At 39.7% G+C, this 22,515-nt stretch overlaps 1 protein-coding gene across 2 annotated transcripts in view; it reads right to left on the bottom strand.

Annotated features, from left to right (window-relative positions):
* LOC134873216 (spermatid perinuclear RNA-binding protein-like) overlaps positions 1–22,515 on the bottom strand; it is a 95,614-nt gene that overhangs the window by 30,906 nt on the left and 42,193 nt on the right. For both annotated transcript variants that reach the window (XM_063896679.1, XM_063896680.1), the window contains exons 6-11: positions 21,418–21,557; positions 17,007–17,102; positions 16,720–16,831; positions 13,594–13,691; positions 10,093–10,186; positions 8,165–8,233 (exon numbers count right to left, since the gene is read on the bottom strand). In XM_063896679.1, the coding sequence (XP_063752749.1) occupies positions 8,165–8,233; positions 10,093–10,186; positions 13,594–13,691; positions 16,720–16,831; positions 17,007–17,102; positions 21,418–21,557 (609 nt within the window). The remainder of the gene's footprint in view (positions 1–8,164; positions 8,234–10,092; positions 10,187–13,593; positions 13,692–16,719; positions 16,832–17,006; positions 17,103–21,417; positions 21,558–22,515) is intronic.

The following is a 22,515-nucleotide window of genomic DNA, read 5'->3' as shown; positions in this document are numbered from 1 at the left end:
AGCTGCTGATGTCAGTAAAAGGCACACAACACATTCATATTTACAATCTTAACAGATATACGTACAGCCCTGTGCAAAGAGTTTTCCTTATTATAATGTGACTCCAAATCAATAGATTTGCTCAATAGAAAATGGCTTTCCCTATCAGCCTGTCAGGTAGTGTTATTTTTAAAAGGATGTACTTTAAACATGATTACACGGCATAGTTCAAAAATCAATTCTGATTGAGAAACCGGGTACAGTGATTTCCTATTTGCTACACATTACTATACTGAAGTCACATTTTGCTGTCTAATCGCAATAAGTATTTGCTGTACCTAAGCATCTGATAATGACGGTGGGAGACACTTGCAAGAGTGTTACAACAACCAACATATTTCCGTTAAGGGAAATGCGCCGCAGTTTCAAACACAAATGTGCCAAACCCCATGCAAATGAAGAAACATCTACACCAACTTGAAAACACTTTCGCAGCATTTGGAAAACACTCACTAACTTGAGGAGTATAGTAAATGCTGCCCATGTTTCGTCTAGTCAGTGATTGTTTTCCAAATACTGATTAAATGTGTGCCATGTAAGGGCGCGATTGACCCTTAGCTTCTGTGGTTTTACCTATTTTGTCGTAAGTACTGAAATAAAATTATGATGTGTAAATAAAGTTTGAAGACATTTGTTCTCTTGAACTTCCATTTACAAATCTTTCGCCTTTTCTTTTTTAAAACATTCTCATTCTCCCAATATTTATTAATGTTTTCAACCCTTTTAATGACCTTTAACAGTTGCTACAACAGAAAGATATTTAAGGTTTAGAATGCAGGAAGCAGCGTTCAGTGACCATGACTGTGTTCTCAAAGGATGATGCTGGTGTGTTTTGAATTTTAAGATGCCATGTTGGATGATAGGATGGATTTTTTTTATGCAGTTCCAAACAACCATTGATTCCCATTCATTTCCATTCATTTCTGTTCCATATGAAAATCAATTAAACCACTCTTGAATTGTTCTTGAGGTGGGCAGTTCTTTCAAACTGAATCGTATTTTTATTTATTAATTTCTTCTTTAACTATTTTATATTGTTTGATGTCCTTAAGTATATTGAATGTTGCGTTGTTGGAGGTGCTCAGGATCTAAGATTTCCATTGCCTAAACTACTCTGTAGCTATTGTGCATACAGAAAGACAATAAATAAAGCCTTTGAACCTTTCAAAGTTGAAGACATCTGAATTATGTGGATCCAATAAACATCAGATTTTCCAGGCTATAAAGATTCAGGTAAATAAATGCAGCTAAAAATAAAAAAATATATTCAATTGTAAAAGGGGCAGATTTGTGATGCTCATCAGGTAGAACAATTAAGTTCATTCCTCATATATGAATATTACGTCAATGTAGCAGCAAACACTTTGTGGATAAAGACTAAAAATTAAATTAAAGTGACTAAAATTCTAATATAATACTGGCACAACTTAAAAAATATACATCAATATTCGGAAGGGTCATAACAAAGTTTGAGTTGTGTAAAAATGTGTATTTTGTGCCTCTCCTGTGACATGTCTCCATGCTTTAATGTTCACAAAGTTCTTTATTGTTCTCATACTGCCTGTGTTACAGCAGCTCTTTTCACCCTCTGTCTGAAACCAGAGCCCAGTCTGCTCTGATTGGTTAGCTGGCCGGCTCTGTTGTGATTTTGTCAAAGCTTAGAGATGTCCCGCCCCGTGGTGTATCACCTACAATGTGTTGGAGTGCTAGCCAATAGAAGTGATGTCACTTTGTCGCAGAAGTAAACAAAAGTGTCCAATGGAGGCTTTCCCACAACTTTGGGATTTTAGCCTTTGCAGACCATTTACATGCACAGAAACCAATAAAACACACTATAGGAAACAGCCTAATAGGGCCTCGTTTACCTAAAACATCAGTCTTTGTTTCTTTATATCTTACAAATTGTGATTATTTGGGTTAAAATCTTTAACACAAAGATAAAGATAGAGTTGTGATCATTTTTGTAGTGTTATTTATTCCTACATGGCCGATCACAGATCTCCCCTTCTGTAAAACTAGTGTCACACAGAATACTTGCAGCAGCTTCTACACACACTTGTCTTTACTCATGCAGTCAGTGAATAATGAGTTGGAGGGTCTGACAGCCACTAAAGACTCAAGTGTGTTTCGGTATGAATATGGATGGGACGCTGTGTGAGGAGACGGATGTGCTGATGGACAGGTGCTGCGAGGAAGAGAGGGGGAGGTGTTAATGCACTGCGTGTGTGCGTGTGTGGTGGGAGGCGGTGAGATAATTGCGTGGCAGCAGTCTGCAGTTTTAATCCCTCTGTATCTGCGCCTCCCGTCAGCCGCTTTGAACTGAAGACGGGGGAGAGTTCCAGGGGACGATCGTCCCACAGAGGGAGATTTAATTACACCGACGCACAGGATGGAGGAAGGGAGGAAGGAGGAGGAGGCATTTTACTTGTTTTTTAGGGCGCACAAAGGCTTACTTTCAACCTACTCCTTTTATTTATGCTGCTATAGGCACAAAGTCGGGGACTCAACCTTTCATTTTTTACCCTTCTTCCTTCATTTCTCTCATGTCCACTATACCTATATATTGTAGGTGATATGCCAAGGGGCAGGACATCTCTAAGCTGTTGACCACTCACATCAGCCAGCCAGTCAACCAATCAGAGCAGACTGGACTCTGGTTTCAGACGGAGGGTGATGCAGCACCGGCAGTATGAGAAAAATAAAGAGCTTTTTGAACATTAAAGCATGGAGACATGTCCCAGTAGCCTTTTAAACTCTTTCAATGAGTTGACTTATATTCATCTTAAACCATCATCCCCCTAAAAAAGTTGTTGTTTTTGTTTTTTTGGAATGTAATTTATGATGCTGTACGTCTGCTGCTTCTTTCTGTTAACACATGGTTAGATCATTTTGAATATGATAACATTCATCTTTTTTTCAATAAATATTTACTTTTAGACTTTACAACATTGTGTGCACACAATCCTACACAAACACCACTGGAATATCATTATATTAATAGTTTAATAATATTATTAGCATTCTAATCATTTTCTTCCACTGTGCAGAGAAATCGCATATAATGAAGAAACGCCGAACAGCGTTTGAATGTCAACTTTATAAACGAGGCTTCAAACTACCTGCCTATTAAAAGTATATCGGCTGCTTCTACAAAACCAAAATACAATACTAGACGGGCATAAAATGTAACGGAACAGTCAATCACTTCTGCACTATTGTACATGATGCACGACCGTCGGTATAAATAATTGGACTTTTTTGCTGCAGTTGTAGTGGAATCTAGAATGATCATAGGATTAAAGCTACTGTAGCAGATCAGTGACAGCTCGTTACTGCTCCTATTTACATTAGCATAGAAAGCCATGGCAGATGTGTTACCAAATCATTACTGGAGCTCAAAATAGAGGGGCATCAAAACACACACACTCAGCTCTCTGGACAACTCACAGCACACAGACAAACACTGTATGTAATCGATGTTCCAACCATTATAAACTAATGTGTGACGGACAGGATCGATGTCAGCCACACTTGTATATCTAGCAGCAATGGTACAGACATGTGCCCGAAGAGGCAAAAATAGTGAGACTATGGGTCCATGGGAATGCAAAATACTGTAAGGGAACACACAACTAGTTGCGAACAAAAAGTGCACCAGGTGGTAAAGCAAATGTTCTTAGTGGCCAAACTGTGGTTCAACACATCTGTGTCAGTCTGTGACCTTCAATGATCAAGCCATGTGTTAGTCAGCTTTTTATTTTTCTTACGCAAATCAACAAGCCAGAACTAACACCTGAATAGCCCTTATTTGAATCTTTAAGGACTAAAAGTTACAAGTCCAGCGTTTTTTTCCCTCTCCATCCATTTGACTGAAACGTTACTGGTTGGACGTAGCGGATTGGAGGCAGGCTTTAGAATCAGCCCACATATCTGGAGGATCCGGATCTGTTCCTTTTCGAGAGTCAAGCCATTTTGGCGTCATGCACAATTGAGTAACTTTGAGTAAAATAAGTCCAGCCTCCAACTGTGTCCAGTTCTCACATACCCCCATTCATACATGGGTGTTAAACAACAGGACATTTGCAGGAAAGAAGTTGAAGTTTTCTAGACATTTAAGTGACATAAAACCAATGTTTCAACTGAACTTTAATTCCGGGTATAGCAGGAGCTGCCAAGAAAAGCTGTAGAAACAATCTAAAGTAAGTTTCTAAAATGACACACACACAGTATAACCAGGACGCTATTACAATAGGCGTCACAGTTTAAGATGTTCAATCATATCCAACACTATTTCATCTTTACACTAAATTAAATAACTTAGAGAACTATATATAATGCTATATTTCTCATTACTTTTTAAAGTATCAATATGATCATCATGGCATTGTCTTTCATTTCATACGATAAGGTATATATTTAAAGAATTGTATTCCCTACAGTATACTACACTAATATTTTATAACACTTTATTTAAAGTTAATACAATATTGTGTAAACGTTTCATATTATTCATAACTTTGTTGTATACATTTCACATCATGGCTAGCAGCAGTGCACGATTTAACTTTTTGCTGTGGTCCAAAACAAAGAAAAAAGCGTGAATTTCCAAAAAAGGACGTTCTGGAGTTTTTAGAAGTTTACTTTTCCATTACTGTTCACGCAGATTTGTAGACGTTTGTTGTTTGTGATGGGCAGCTGGGACAGTGATGTTCTCAGGAAGTGTAAGTCACACTGAATTTAAACAAGTGCATGTGTTCAGGTCTGAGTCAAACTGTTGCTACGACGGCCAAATTTGTAGACAATCCACAATAACAACCTTGCTGTTTTTAGAACATCGACATGCATCAGTCTCTTTTGTGCATATTTTATTGTTTATATTCTTTGTAGCACTTTTAAATGTCACCTCTCTTATTTCTTTAATTTCTTATTTGTATTCAAATAAATACAGCCTTTTAGAGAACGATCTGTTATGCTTTAACGGTTAATTTGCCCCTTAGGGATTTAATCCTTCTTATCTCAACTTATTTCTAGGGCTGTCAAAGGTAAAGCATCAACGCTTACCATTAATCTGGAAACCTTGATGTGTATAAAAAACACAAATTAATCACATCACAAAGTTTGAGTCCACTTCCTCTTGTATTTCCAGCACGGAGGTTAACCATACATTGCATGGCAGGGAGAAGGCAAAGAAAGTGGAACCAGAACACGCCACATGTGTTGCACCTCTCAGTAAGAACCAGGACTACCTTGGTATATCTGTACCCGTTGTTTGGGTGTTGAAAAAGGACGAAAGGCATTTTGCTGAAGCATGTGCTAGCTAGTTTCTTGAAAATGGCGGACAGGGTCACCACTGTAAGAACAGATAGTGCTTGCAGTCTGATAGCGGCAGCAAGAATACTACCATCAGAGCATATGCCCTGTGTAACACACATTATACAGAGGACATTCACTGAAGGCAAGAATTGGGATGGTTACTCCAAAAAAGTAATGCAGTACACATTACCATTCACTTTGTGATGGAAACTTCTGGAGCAATGGAGAGGAAACTCAGAGAGACACGGGAGAGCTGGATCTTTGATGGCAAACACTGAAGGTTTATCATGAAGTTAACGTCTGGAGATTTGACAAGACATTTGCTGCAGCCACGAGTTGACAGAGAGGTTGCCCGACCAATTCTGAAGATCTCTCCTGCAGTCTGAGGTTTTTACTAGATTAGAGTGTATAATCAACACTCCTCATCAGCGAGACTAGTTAATCCATTTTACTGGTTATGCTTATCAAAGAAGTGGTTATGCCTATGAGGAGGAGTCAATCGTTTGTCTGACAACCTGGTTCTCCTTGGAAGAGACTGTCCAGGCTGATGCTGTGTTAAAACTTCAACCCTCATGTAATAGAAAAATATTCTACTCACTTACTTTCTTTATTCATATCATTATGGGATTCTTATTTTATAATTTGTATCTCTTTTTACTGGCTGATTCTTTATCCACATTTGATAAATAAATTCCCACCATACTCAGAAGACATCTTATCCTCCACCGCCATTTTTGCTCCTTCTCCTCATCTATGAACTTTCACGCTAAGTTATGTCCTGTCAGTGGCATGCAACGAAAGCAAACACAAAAAGAGACGTTTGATTTATTTTTCTGTCCTCTCAGTATGCAGGTAGTTGAAGACCAGTAACGGAAGTAACACGTTCATTTCGTGTTTGGTAACTGAAATGTTATTACTGCAGTTATCCACAGTAACCTGTTGCATTACTGCATAACAGACAAGTAATCTGATTACAGTAGCGCGTTACTTTGTAGCGTGTTACCCCCTAACACTGATGAGGGCACACAGCTCGGATGAAGATGGATGGCGCTGATGGACAGTCTTAACGTTGACATGACATTAAGACACTGACAGACAGACTCCTGATAATCTCTGAATGCGTCTTTCAGTTCCCCCGCTTTTCCTCCCAAATCGCAGCTACTCGGAAATCTGATAACGTCACACAATTTTCTGCTTGGAGGAAACATTTCACTTAAAAGGCCACAGCTCCTCGCAGAATTTTAACAGCTTTTTGAAGCGGTTTCATGCAGCCGGCTGATACGGTGAATGATGCCTCTTAGGATACAGTAAGCTGTTGACAATTCACTGAACTGAACTGGATTGCTAATGTGATCTTGAGGAGATATCAGCTCCTTTCAAAGGCCGGCCTACAATGGCCCACATCCAGGCCGAGCCGGGGTACATTGTCTCCTCTGAAGCGGAGATTCAAGTGCTTGCCGCCTGACAGCTGCTCTGATCCTCACAGGCACAGTGCCCTGATCTCTGAAAAAGCTCAGCCTCACCTCTTTCTGCTTCACTGACTCTCACTTTTCCTCCTTTTACACAGCGCCTGTCAGAAGGCACTTTGTTTACAGGACTGTACTTAACAGCTGTGCAGCAAACACGGACACAAACAGTGAACGCAGAGCTTTTTGTCTTTTTGATTAGCTACAACTGAGCGAAGTCTTCAATCAATATCCAATTATCTGCTGTTAACAGACAAATGCTAAGCTTTATCCTGGGGAGCCAACCTCAGCAAGACAGGTTTCTAATACATGGAAGGCTTGATACCCTTTATGGTATTGGTATGTAAGGTCTGGTTTGGATCCTTGTCCTTTTAGATTAATTTTCTAAAAAGTGAGATACCTTTGTTTGATTTTTGTTTCCTTTTCATTTATTCATTTGTGTCTCTTTTTGTGTTTTCTGTGTTAACTTAGGTTTTTACCTTATTGCTCATGCCTGTCTTGTCCAGACCTCCTTGGAAAAGAGATTCCTAATCTCTCAAACATATTATGCACATTTTCTGATTGGTATTTTGAGTCTGTACTGTGACATGTCTCCATGCTTTAATGTTCAAAAGGTTCTTCACTGAGCCTTGGTTCATTGGTTTTCCTTCCTTGGACCACTTTTGGTAGGTACTGACCACTACAGACCGGGAACACCCCACAAGAGCTGCAGTTTTGGAGCTGCTCTGACCCAGTCGTCTAGCCATCACAATGTGGCCCTAGTCAAAGTCACCTCTTTTCACCCTATGTCTGAAACCAGTCTGCTCTGATTGGTTAGCTGGCCGGCTCTGTTGTGATTGGTCAACTGCTTAAGGATACCCCCCCCCCCCTTACTCTATTATGTACAATGTGTTGGAGTGCTAGGCAATAGACGTGCGAATGTTACGCAAAAAAGTAAACAAAGGAGTCCAATAGAAACTCCCTCTGGAGAGAACTTTCGGATTTTAGCATTTGCAGACCATTAACATGCACAAAAACCTATATTACACTCTAAAGGAAAGGGAAAACCAAGTGGAACCCCAAAAGCATACTGTAATAGGGCCCCTTTAAGGTAAACTATAAATGAATAATGCTACAGGATAAAAAGAAGGCTTCAAATCAACACTGTGAACGCCATCAGCAGACACGGTTTCCAGTGTTTCATTATCCGCCAAAGCATTTATTAGTCGGTCTTTGGTTATTAGTATTTTTCACAAGTCCCTTGTGGTGTGTTCTGTGTGTTTAGGAATTGAGAAGAAGAGAACTAAAATCATGTGAGCAGACTGTGACTTTTTTTTTAACCCCGGTGAGTGGATGCTCAAAGTCACCTTTCATCCTTTTGATGAAGTCTCTGTCATCTGACCCGACATCCTCCCGGTGCCGCTTCTGACAGCTGCCTGTGGAATGCAAACACAGACACACAGTGACACACACACAGTGACACACAGTGATACACACAGTGACACACACACAGTGACACACAGACACAGTGACACACACACACACAGTGACACACACAGTGACACACACGACACACAGTGACACACACACACACACACACACACACACACACACACACACACACACACACACACACACACACACACACACACACACACACACACACACACACACACACACACACACACACACCTGGAACATTGCAAAGACACTCATGCCATCAACAACACATTGCTATTGTAATTATCTTTTCCCAGAGTGAATACAAAGAGAATGGAACACGGCATACGACAGAAGAAAGACGACAAGAAATATAGTGATGAGAGGAAAACAGGAATCAGAATACAGACACACGGGTACACACAGGAGAGATGCACATACTAAGATGCACAAACACATAATAGAGTTGTAATATTGCTGTCACAACAAATTACACATAATGAATTTGTCTGGTCATGCAAATTAAGCAGCATGTCATCTCAGGAATCAATTCATCTAATGGAAATTGTCAACTAAACATTACAAAGAAGCCCACAAAATAAACGTCTGTGACTTCACTGTTTCAACTTCTTGAGGGCATTTAGGAAGATAAATCAGAATGGTTTGGGCTATACTATCTGTCCTTTGTTTTCTTGCTATTTTACAACAGCAACCAGGTTTTTTCTTAACATGTATTTGTTCATCTGCCTTAGCAGGTGTTCATGCACTAGTTTAAAGGGGCCCTATTCTGCTAATTTTCAGGTTCATATTTGTATTTTGTTCCTCTATTGTGACATGTCTCCATACTTTAATGTTCAAAAAGGTCTTTATTTTTCTCATACTGCCTGTGCTGCAGCATTTCTTTTCAACCTCTGTCTGAAACCAGAGCCCAGTCTGCTCTGATTGGTTAACTGGCCAGCAGGTTTATCCTTAAGTGTTTTAATCTGCAAAATAGCGCATCAAATCTGTTTGTTCTTATCAAGTGCCAATCTCTTTAATGTATAACTTATTACTCCCTGGTTCCACTGAATCATCTAGGGATCGACTGATTGGTTGGAGTCTGGAGAAACGATTTGCAGGAAGACATTTCCTTTGAGGATCGGGGCAATCTAAGTTTGAAAGCTCATACTCAGAACAATTTAACTGGCTAATGCAAACAAACTTTACCCCAGTTTTTATTATTGGGAATTTATCCACCTACTCATATTTTCCCCCAAAAATAAGAGAGCTTTAATTGATATGTACCTCCTCCATGTTAAGCCATTTATGGCGCTATCTGGGAAAAAGGTATTGAGGCGGGGCTGGGACAGTGGCTCAGGGAGAGGTTTCTCCATTTCGTTAATATCTGTGCAATATATACCTGGCTGCTATTTCTGTAAATTGTGTAATTTTTATCTTTTTTATATTTTGTATCTTAATTAATATCAAGCTGTCTTTGCTGTAACAAACGCATATTTCCCCTCTGTGGGACGAATAAAGGTATTGTGATTCTGAACAGAGAGCTGATCCTTTTTTCTTTAATAACATATTTGTTTAGTTTTTTTACCTTTTCTCTTTTTCTCTTTTTCAATTATTTTCATTATTTTTAGTTATTTTTTATTGCTATTATGATATTTCACATTATACAGTCTGTAATGGTATACTTGTATTCAAGCTTATTTAAGGATGGCCATGTGGTCTATGGTAGTAAATTATTGAACTTAATAGTGCTGTCAGTCTGTTTTTTTTTTTATGTACTTGTCAATTTGAAAATGTTTTTGTGTTGCAATGGACTACCGTAAATCATATGAATGGAAAGACACAACTGAACACACACCTTCTAACAGCTTTGGTGAGGGCTTGCTGGTGGGGAGAGGATCCATATTCAAGACCTTGTAAAGCTGTCCGAAAGCTAGGAGGCGTAACGCATGCTGAAAAACACACACAAACACACACCAGACAGAATAAGAGCACGTCACTGTATCGGTAGAGCAACACAAGTGTGCGGTCAGAGGAGAGCAGGCAGCACCGATATCATTTATTTTCCGATCAATGCGCTGAAATTACCGGGCAAACTTTGAGTAAAGCCTTTGACTCTGTTGGGAGACACTTCATGCATTATAGAGGAGAGGAGTAAACACTCAAACGAAGGAGATAAAAGACATATTCCCAGAGAGAAAAACAAAAGCAGAAACAGAGAGAGGGAGCAAAACGTGAATCGAGGATGTCTTCATTATTTTCTCAGCGCTGAGCTCTCACTCTCTGCCCCGGGGGCAGACTTTGTTGTGCAGTGGCAGCGGTGGTACAGTAGTTGTGTGGGTGTGAGCGGGAATGAGTGTTCCCACGCTCATTAAGGAGGCTAATTAGGCTTCCTAGTTCATCAACGCTGCGCTTCACCGAGGGGCTGCTGATCCGAGGTCAGAGTCCATGGGCTTCTGCAGCCACTCAGCTATTTATAGTGCTGATGTGATGCAGTGGACTCGCTTTAAATAAACCTCCTTCAAAATCAGGGGAGCATTGCTCGTCCGGTTTCCTGAAAAAAAATACTGACTTCAACCGAGAGGAAGTGCACCCCAGTGAGATGTTTCAAAGTCTCAAGAGGTCCAGCTAATGATTAAGCTCGGCTTTTATAGCGGGAAAACAGGAAGGGAAGTTTTATCAATCTCAGGGGCGGGGTGCAAAGATAATGTCTATAAAGCAGCAGTTCAAATTAAAGACTTCCTATAAGGGAACTTTTGAAATAAAGTCACATCTGTGTTTACCTTCTCACCTCTCTAGGTGAGAACGCAAATCACTCTGATGTTTGAGCAGCTCAAAACTCACCTTTTCAAAGCTGCTTTTAAAAAGGGACACTTTTATGCTCATTTTCAGGTTTATAATTCTATTCCATGCCTTTACTGTGTCATGTTTATATGCTTTAATGTTCAAAAGAGTCTCTATTTTTCTCATGCTGCCTGTGCTCCCTCTGGAGGTCCCTTTGGGGCCTTTGCAGACCATGCACAAGAACCTAAATAACACACTACAGAAAAGGAAAACCCGCACAATCAGGGTTCCTTTATTGTGTAAATTACTATTGTTATACATTTTTTATGATTTTCTTTCAATTTAAAAATGTATATGTAAAGCATCTTTGAGAATCTTAAAATATCAAAATGTATTATTATAATTATTTAGCTCAAGTTTTAATTGTTTTTGCCATCCCATACATAACTCCAAGGTGACCTTTTTGTGTATGTGTGACTTGATTACCTTAAGGAGCATCTGTGGCCCTGAGGTCAAAGACTAGAGCATCTTGATTGATGCGCCCGGTGCAGACAGAAGGATGTAGATGAAATGCTCCTATGTTCCTTAAGAGCTACTGCTAAAGTGCCCTTGAGCATAGCTTTAAACCTCCTAAACCTAAATTAAAAAACAAAGAGGTACAGTGGGGCAAAAAAGTATTTAGTCAGCCACCAATTGTGCAAGTTCTCCCATTTAAAAAGATGAGAGAGGCCTGTAATTTTATCATAGGTATACCTCAACTATGAGAGAAATCACATTGTAGGATTTTTAAAGAATTTATTTTCAAATTATTGTGGAAAATAAGTATTTGGTCAATAACAAAAGTTCATCTCAATACTTTGTTATATACCCTTTGTTGGCAATGACAGAGGTCAAACGTTTTCTGTAAGTCTTCACAAGGTTTTCCACACTGTTGCTGGTATTTTGGCCCATTCCTCCATGCAGATCTCCTCTAAAGCAGTGATGTTTTGGGGCTGTCGCTGGGCAACACGGACTTTCAACTCCCTCCAAAGATTTTCTATGGGGTTGAGATCTGGAGACTGGCTAGGCCACTCCAGGACCTTGAAATGCTTCTTACGAAGCCACTCCTTCGTTGCCCTGGCGGTGTGTTTGGGATCATTGTCATGCTGAAAGACCCAGCCACGCTTCATCTTCAGTGCCCTTGCTGATGGAAGGAGGTTTTCACTCAAAATCTCACGATACATGGCCCCATTCATTCTTTCCTTTACACGGATCAGTCGTCCTGGTCCCTTTGCAGAAAAACAGCCCCAAAGCATGATGTTTCCACCCCCATGCTTCACAGTAGGTATGGTGTTCTTTGGATGCAACTCTGCATTCTTTCTCCTCCAAACACGACCAGTTGAGTTTTTACCAAAAAGTTCTATTTTGGTTTCTTCTGACCATATGACATTCTCCCAATCCTCTTCTGGATCATCCAAATGCCCTCTAGCAAACTTCAGACGGGCCTGGACATGTACTGGCTTAAGCAGGGGGACACGTCTGGAACTGCAGGATTTAAGTCCCTGGCGGCGTAGTGTGTTACTGATGGTAGCCTCTGTTACTTTGGTCCCAGCTCTCTGCAGGTCATTCACTAGGTCCCCCCGTGTGGTTCTGGGATTTTTGCTCACCGTTCTTGTGATCATTTTGACCCCACGGGGTGAGATCTTGCGTGAGCCCCAGATCGAGGGAGATTAGCAGTGGTCTTGTATGTCTTCCATTTTCTAATAATTGCTCCCACAGTTGATTTCTTCACACCAAGCTGCTTACCTATTGCAGATTCAGTTTTCCCAGCCTGGTGCAGGTCTACAATTTTGTCTCTGGTCTCCTTTGACAGCTCTTTGGTCTTGGCCATAGTGAAGTTTGGAGTATGACTGTTTGAGGTTGTGGACAGGTGTCTTTTATACTGATAACGAGTTCAAAAAGGTGCCATCTTTTTAAATGGGAGAACTTGCACAATTGGTGGCTGACTAAATACTTTTTTGCCCCACTCTATCTGCTTAGACTTCCTGGCCTGCAGCAACAGAACCCACTATCTCTCTGTAACAGGAGAAAATAGATTTTAAAATGATTTTGATCGTAACAAGTAGCCCAAACCCCTGGGAGTTTAATTAGCTAGATTGAGCCTGAAGTACGCTTTATTGACTGTAAACATTGTTACTTCTGCTGTAAAGGTGGGCATTTTAAACGTTGGGCCTTAAAGGGATATTTTTTAGCAGTGGGGGTTGCTGCTTGGATTGAATGCACACTGGTATTCGACCTAACAGAGTCTTTACCAGGAAACCCCTTAACTGTAGCTTAATCAGAAACTATTTTGATAAGTGATGAATGAAACCTTGAAAAGAACTTGCATTTTCTTACATTGAGAAATCTCATTGGTTTTTGAGCAAGCAAAAGGACATTCAAGATGTTTCACTAGTGGAGGAAATAATCAGCAGGTTAACTGAAAATAAAAGTAATCACAAGTTGACGTCCGAAATACTGATGGTGTATATGTGACTTTAATCACTGCAGAGCTATTGGTAGCAGCAGCAGGGGCTGATGGGTAAAGAGGACTGACCTGTGCGCTGTGAGTGATAGCGTCTGCCTGCTGTGCGCTGAGGTCAGACAGGACGTCTGTGGGCTCCCTCTCACAGGGATCGTGCAGTCCGTGGCCTTCTGTAGAGGAAAAAGGTTATGAGTCAGACATGAGAGTCCTCCAAACAGCAACACACTTTGAACCCTCTTTCATTTCTCTTTACAGGAAAACACACACGGAAATAATTAAGCGACTCCTGCTGTGCAGACTCTGAATGCAGCAGTAACTCATCAATGATTCAGGGACTCCAGGGAACAACCTGCCATTTCAACGCTGAGGCAAAGCCCCAATACGAAAATCCAATCACATCATCACGAAGGCTGCAGCTCCGCAATGATCAAACACGGAAGCTGCCGGAATATGGATTAGAAAGAGACGAGGAAGGAAAAAATAAACCTGAGAACATTTTTTTTGTAGAGTAAAAAACATTGTTGAAGTGGATCGCTGCAGTATTAAAATTGCAGAGGATGAAGGAGGTGGATTCGATCCCTCTAAAAATATTTCACCGCCAACTTTTACTGAAACTTCAACCCTCAATCATGTTGCTGTTAATCCAAAAAGGGGGCCCTGAGGGAATCTGCTACCCAATTAATGCTCTGTGGAATACTCGAGACTGAGACCCAATTCCAAACCGACCCCTTCCCACCCCCACTCTTAAAGGGGCCCTATTATGCTTTTATAGAGTGTTCCCTTTCCTGTAGTGTGTTAGATAGATTTTTGTGCATGTAAATGGTCTGCAAAGGCTAACATCACAACGTTCCTTGCAGAGGGAGTTTCTCTCCCACACACTCCTCCCCCAAACGCCTTTATTGGCTACCTTTGTTTACTTCCAGAACAAAATAACATCACTTTGTAACATGTGCTTTTTTTGGCTCGCAATCCAACGCATTGTACGTGATAGGCTAAGGGGCAGGACATTTATAAGCGGTTGACCAATCACAACAGAGTTGGCCAGCTAACCAATCAGAGCAGACTGGGCTCTGGTTTCAGACAGAGGGTGAAAAGATGCTGCAACACAGACAGTATGAGAAAAATAAAGAGCTTTCTGAACATTCAAGCATGGAGACATGTCCCAGTAGAGGCACTGAATATACATATGAACCTGAAAATGAGCAGCATATGTCCTTATTAAGTGAGATTCATTTTTGAAATGGAACAGGACATTCCCATGAAAACACAGGCATGGAACATTTTGAATAGAACCACATACTGCAAACACAAATCATCATCATAACTAGGTTTTTTACAATTCCTACTGAGGGGAACATGAATGACTGAAAAATATTCATGAAATGGTTAAATTATTTACAAAGACAAATGTGTTGACCTAGCTTGTTGAAGAACTCAGCAGAGATTGAACAACTTTATTCATTCTTGACTTCTGTACGTGAAATACCCTTTCTCTTAAAGGTAGTGGTGCACTGACCAAACAATGGACAATCATTTTAAACACTTCCTCTTATTAATGTTCCTCTTCAGATGGGGCAATGACGCTCCTCCAGTGTCCTTGCTCATTTCAATTTCAGTGTCAAACTTTGTGATATCATTTCGCTGCTCTCTGCAGAGAGTGTGAGTACTGGATCTAATCACTACGGCCAGCTCTTATCCTCTGACAGCTTATATGTATTAATTCCTGGCAGGAATAATTTCACCGTTTACAAGATTAAAACTGTTGGATAATTCAACCAGAGGGCAAATCATATGCTGCCAACATGTTTTGACTTTTGGTATTGAGAGCCTCTTGATAATTTATTTGTGACTATGAACAACCATCTCCTCGAAGATGGAGATATAAGCATTGCTATAAAGTACATAAGAATGTATTTCCAGTTCAATCTCTTTGAGGTTGAATATTATATTTGCACAAATCTGAATGCTGGATTATTTTTTTACCAATCCAAACCTTAAGGACATATTCTGTTCATGTTTAGGTTCTTATTTGTATTTAGTGTCTCTCCTGGGACATGTCTCCATGCTTTAAGGCTCAAAAATGCTCTTGCTTACTGGCTGTGCTGAAGCAGCTCTTTTCACCCTCTGTCTGAAACCAGAGCCCAGTCTGCTATAATTGGGTAGTTTGCCAACTCTGTTGTGATTGGTTAAGAATTTAGAAAATGTCCTGTCCCTTAGCCTCGTATAATCACATACAATGTTTTGTGTGTGGAAGAGAAACTCCCTCTGGAAGGAACTTTGGGATTTTAGCCTTTGCAGCCCATTTACATGCACAGAAATGTGTGGAACACACTAAAGGGAAGAGAAAACCCCTCAAACATAATAGGGCCTCTTAACCCATTTAGGCCTAAAACGCCTGGAAAAAATGCCTGAAAAACCTATGGGTGATTTTAGAAGAACCCCCTAAAACCTGAAGTGTTTCTGGAAATTCAGCAATTGTGTCAACGCCTACTAAATAATTGATTTCTCAGCCTCTGTAGCAGATAGAAACAAAATTCCCCAAAGTATTTGAGAGCTTGCAGCTGTGGCTTTCATGAGTGGACTCTGCAGGTAAATCGACTTTCAACCCTGGGGTGCGGTTGAAAAAACTCTGTGGATTAGAGTGGTAATTCTCCATCCTCCACTTAGTTTCAAAACCTTCAAACTCATGGTCATCATCATCGTCGCCGTCTTCACACGTATGTCTTAACCACAAATCCCAGTCGATTGGTTCGACGGGTTCAAAGTCGTCAGCAATAATGTCATCAGCGCTTTGCAGATCGTCAATATCACTACCTTCACTAATTTCAGAATTCCCTCCGCAGTAGACTAAGTCTGCCATGATTGCTCGAAAAACCAAACAATGCCACGTGTATATTCTGATGCATTTCATTGACTAAGACGCCAATAATTAATGCAAAAAAATCCCACTGAGCTCTTGTACCAGAAAATGACGTATCGCTTTCCCGGCTTCAATGGTAGAATGACACAACACTTTCCCGGCTTAAATGGGTTAAATACACTCTTTAACAGCACCTAGATTTGATAACCTCAGTATGTGTGACACCTAAATCTCATCCTGAGTTCACAAACGATGTTAAACTCATGTGTAAGCGTACAGAGTGTAAATGCAGACAACAGAGGGGGCTTGGAGGTTGCAGTAGACGACTGATCCCTGACCTGGAAGAAGGATCCCTGAGGCGATGCACTCCATGACGCGGCGCAGGGCCTCACCTGGACCCAGCGGCCGGTTACACGTGGCGATGGCCTTTTCACAGATCAGCTCCAGAGGCTGCGGACAAAAACAGGACACTCAACAAACTAAATCAATTACAGGGGACGATTCTGGCCGTACAACAGGTATATCAACTTTTAAAACGTCCCATTCCGTAGATGATTACAGATTGTATCACTTCTGTTGAATGTGACACCTTGAAATCCCATTCAGATTCTGAGGAGCCACCTACCCATCCTTTGAGAGGCTGCCACCCAGCCAGTCTGTTGCACATGTCTCTGAAAATCCTCAAGACGATGACGCAAGACTTGAGATCTGTGACTCTGGCCTGGGGGGACAGACAGACAGACAGAGAGACAGGGAGAGAGACAAACATAACTGAGTGTCAGCACAAGGAGCAACACAGCAGAGCAGCACACATCAGAAATATGTCATTTTTCAAGCTCTGAAATATTAGAACTGCACGCTTAAAAGCAGCATTTTTCAAGACCCCTGGAATTCCATTTTGCTACAAATACTGTTGTTAGAGTTATACAAGAAAACATGAGAGGAAGTTTTACAGGAATGACCCAAACAAGAAACAACAAAATTAATAAATGGAAATAAAATATGGAAAATGTATTTAAATATAATTTCTTAAAAATTAAGTTGTAACATAAATTTAAAAAACTAAACCCAATCACAAGAAAACCAAAACAGGAACCCCCAAAATGAAATAAATATATAATAGATTTGATTAAATTAAGTAATAATAATAAAGTAATTTAAATATATATGACATTTTGAACACAGTCAGAAATTAACAAAACTTCACCAAACACGGACTACAAAATAAATGTCAATAATACAAATAAATATAATAGAAATAAGGAACAGTGTATCAAAAACCCATATAAAACAATCCTTCAAAACTATGTTTGTAATATAATTGTAAATAAACAAATCTATCTCATTTAAAATCCATAGTAATCTATATTCTGTTGAAAAATACATTTTCAAATATAAAGTTGTAACCCAAACAACAATAACCAAAACAAGAACCCCCATAATACTTTTAAAAAGTGATACAATTACTTAATTAGTTTTTTTTATAATTTAGCTATCACTTAACATAACCTTTAGAACATAAAAGTACAAAGATAACGCTTAAAATGCAGATAAGTCTAAGAGTCCTCTCTCTAGGGATCAAAAGAACATCGAGCGGTATTTTGTTTTTGTGATTTAATGCAGAATGCCACTCAAGTAAACACAGTAGAGATGTAAAATGGGGCCTTAAAATGAATCAAGTAGTTTCTTTTTGTTTTGCTCCATTTGTAATGTACAGTATAAAAAGCTATAAGCCCTCAATGCTCAGTCCCCTCCCCCCTGCACTCAATTGTGAAATGCTTTAAGTAGATTTCTGTGTCAGGCAGCCAGGACCATTATTGTATTTCTATTATCCCCCCCATGCTTTGCCTCTTAATAGGGAACCTAGTCATTTTTTGAGTTGTGGCAGCAGCTTCATATGGTTGACCTCATATGACAAAGGTTTCCCTGGACATCTCCGCACTTAGAGACATGAATATTCATGAACTACTAAAACCAATGGAAATCCCCAGGACGACCGACATGAAATGCGATGTTTGTCCAGAGAAAACATTAATTACAAACATATATTTATCATTATAAAAACCCTGGTCTATGGTTCCTAAGAAACTTAAAGGAGGAGCTTAAAAAATGGTAACTACTAACCTAATTCATATAAGTTCATGAAATAATATGTTGACATTTTGTTAAAAGTAAGTTGGTCAGTCAAAGTTTGTACTAACTTATTTTGTATAATTGTAAATTCTTTATTTGATAGAGATGATTTATACATATTTATCTGTCTAATGGTTATGTATTATTTTACTATTGATATTTGTAGCTTTTATTTATTGATGTGCTTATTAACCTGCTGCTGCTGTAACCAAAAATAAATACAATAATAAATACAGCAGCAAATCCTATCTAATCTAAATGAATCATATCTGATCTAATCAAGTCAAGTAAAGTTAAATACACTTCATTTCTCATTTTATTTGATCTAATCAAGTTTAAATACATGTAATTAAATGTAATCTAATATTGTTTAATAACATTTAATCTAACCAAATATTATTTTATTTTAATGGATCCTGTTTAATCTTAACTAACCTAATTTTATTTAACATATTCAAATTGTAATATATATTATATAATCTAATCCAATTGTATTTAATCTAATCTCATAAATTGATCTAATCTGTTTTTATGTCATATAATGCTATTTAATATTAATGGATCAAATTGTCTCAAATATCATTTTACATAATAAATCTAGTATAATTTGATCCAATCTAATATAAACACTTTGTTAACATGCTGCTGTAGCAACTTCATAAATCAGAATCAATAAATTATATCCAATCCATCTAATCTATTCTTATCTTGATGTGATGGAAATTGAAGAGTAACATCCTAAAGTTTATGATATTAACATAAAAGAAATAATCAAACTAGAGACAATGGATGCTTCTAATTTGCAGCAAATGAATATTCCTAAGAATACAGCAGGTGAACTCGGTTGCTTTCATTTACACCTGATTGGATGAGAGGATTGCCACGAATGGCATCTGCAGTTATTACCAAGGTGGAGGTCCTCGGGTCATATTACAGCCCCGTGAACATGATTGAACAGAATCTTCCTTGCTCCCTTCACTCTGCATCTGGTTCTCCTTCCCTCAGGGAAGCTGCTCACCTGCCCTTGACTCTCCTCTGTCTCCCCAGTGGTGGATAACTCTCGGCTCATCTGAAACCTGATTTGGTTAAGAATCTCTTCCTGACCTTCAGTTACATTGCACTCTGCCAAGTTCTTCCTCCAACATTTGCACAGAACAGAAACATTTCCCTGCTGCTCTCTTCTTCTACCTGCCAGTTAGTGTGCTTTTAATGAGTGCAGTTGCAGATCATATGTGATACGCACACATTACTATACTATCTCGAATCGGTAGTGTATGTATACATTGAATTTCAAAAATAATCTGCAAAAGAAAATGCAAATGGCTGCATGTTTCTATCCACTTCTGTATGTTAACATTAGGAGTTCAGTGCTTTAAAATAATGCCATTAGGTTGGTACGTTGGCAGAGCTGGGCAAATGCGCTCAAACACTTACTGTACATTAAAAGAGACAGCTGCACTTACAAAAACACACGCAAATGTAGAAACATCTTCACCAACTGGACAACACATGCAGCATTAGGAAACTTGCAACGAGCACACTATTTACTAAAAGTGCTGCATACACAAAACACTGCAAGAAGCTCAAAACACAACGGAAACAGGGACACTAAAAAGTGATGCACACAGCGGCTTGTTTACATCAGCATCAACATTTGCATTTCATTTATATGCACAAAAACCTATATAACACACTACAGGAAAGGAAAGACCCCAAAAAGCATATATAGGGCTTCTTTAATTAGCAAATCATTGTAACACAGGTTTCTAACAGCCGCAGCCTACAAATAAGGACAAGAAATCTGTTTAAAATGTCTTTGCTTCATTCAACACCTGTTATTATGGAGTTATATTTTTAAAGTTATATTAACGTTAAGGCTTTGACGATTGCGCTTAATTTGTAAAACACATTAAAAATCATGTTAACCCAAATTAATCGGATCAAATAAAGCAGAGGACTCAGAACAAGCTATGTGTATTGCACTGACTGGACCAGTGGACATTAGCAAGGACCATCACTACCTCGGTGTAACGACACACCTAATCCACGCAAAATGGAAACTACACTCGATTGCTTTAGCTGCTCAATCATGGACTAGCCAGTTACTTGAAGTTGCACAGGAGTTGGAGATAGTGCTCAGAATAGAATACTACCATCCGAGCGCATGTCCTGTTTAGTGCACAACATACACAGGGTAATCACAGAGGAGACTGTGTGACAGCTGATTTGGCAACGCTTTAGCCAAGTGTTGGAAAATTGTCTGACTTGTAAATCAGAATCCTGCTATAATAAATAAAATAAAAATCTGATTTCTCATACCGGTTTTTCATGCATGTCTTTGTAGCAATACAAAATATCTATTTGCTTTATCTCCCCTAATGAAAAGTAAACACTGTTAATTTAAGTATTATTTGAACAACAGTATTATCATTTGTAATCGATTGACAGCACTAATTTAATGTACACCTCCAGAAAAAAGGAAGACACCACTCCAAATGTTTCTTAAATCTTTATCTCTACATGTTTGGCAGCCATTCTAGTGTCTGTTGGATTTCAACACGGAGAAAAGTTGTCAGCAGTTTATAGAATACAATAAAATAAAAAGAATATTTAACTCAAAGACAAACCTATAAATAATAAAAATGATAATGCTGAAGTGGTCTCAATTTTTTTCAGGGATGTACATATTATTTTCTGACATATATATATATAGTGCTGTTATCACAATAAAAAAGCTACTCATTTTAGCAGCTGTATGCCTACAAATGAGTGCATAAGTAGCGTTCATTTTAAAACCTGTCTGTATAATGTGATTCTGCTTCCTTGTAATCAAATTTGGCATTCACTGCATATTTGGGGTTGGACTCAGAGGTTGGTAGTGTCATCGGTCCAGATGTGCTCACCTGGAACCACTTGGTGTGTCGGAGTGAAGCCAGCGCAACCCGGCACTTCTGCACGTCCAGGACTTCCTCATCCTCATCCTCCTTCTGTTTCTTGTCCTCCTCCTGCTTTCTGTCGTCCTGATGGCCTTCCTCTGGAGAGACTGACAGGGTGAGACGGGACAGACTGAGCGTGACCTCCCACACTCAAAAAAACAGACACACAGGCAGCGGGGGTTGCTAAATATTAGTCAAACCCACTGATCTGACCGAATGAGCTAAGGGGTAAATTTGAGATATTTGTTGAATTTGTTTTTTTTGGGAGAAGGGGGGGTTCGGGTTTCTCATGCACAAGGCAGGATCTTTCATGACATCGACAGGAGGAACCGGAGTAGACGTGAGCACATGCCGCCCGGCCGGAGTCTCACTCTAGATGCAGATCAGTGGCTGGAGGTGATGAAGCACGCCGGATTAGTGTGTTATCAATTACTGCGCAGGACGAAAATGAAAGCATGGCGAAAACGTGGGGGCAAAAAGCCAAATGAAAGATTATAATAATAACACTTTGGAACAGGGGCAGGATTGTTGCTAAGGGAAATTGTGGCTTAGGAAGATTGGGGAACACATTAAGGATTCTTTATTTATTTTTAAAATGCGATTCTACTTGAAAAGAGGGGGGAAATCATCCCACTTTAAGAAAAAAAAGGTGCAGTTTTTCTGGGAGCGCCATGCTAGTATTTTCACTCTTGCGGGGCCGGTCAGATGTTTATGTTTGACTGACACAGTCTCTCCACACCGGGTTCCTGTGGGGGAGCGCTCCTGCCATGACTGGAGGCCGAGCCATGGGAGAAAGACAGCAGAAGAAGAGTGACAGCATGATGACAAGGACAACATAAACATCTGAGAGTGAGAACGCCACCCTGGAAAGAAAGTGAAGGCCGTTTGTTCTCGGGAGCGACTGAGGGGTGCCCGCTGTGGGACAGTCAAGCAGACGAACAAATAAGGGTGGGAGGGGGGGAGAACAGACTGCAGACCACACTGCGGAGCTCAGTGGTGACGGCTCACAGGCTATCAGTGAATCATCGGAGGAAATCTGCGATGGCGAATTGAAACATTATCTTC

Source organism: Eleginops maclovinus, chromosome 12, assembly GCF_036324505.1.
Source record: "Eleginops maclovinus isolate JMC-PN-2008 ecotype Puerto Natales chromosome 12, JC_Emac_rtc_rv5, whole genome shotgun sequence".
In the NCBI taxonomy this organism is placed as follows: Eukaryota; Metazoa; Chordata; class Actinopteri; order Perciformes; family Eleginopidae; genus Eleginops; species Eleginops maclovinus.
Note: the sequence above shows the minus strand (reverse complement) of the source record. Positions and strands in the feature narration are given on the sequence as shown.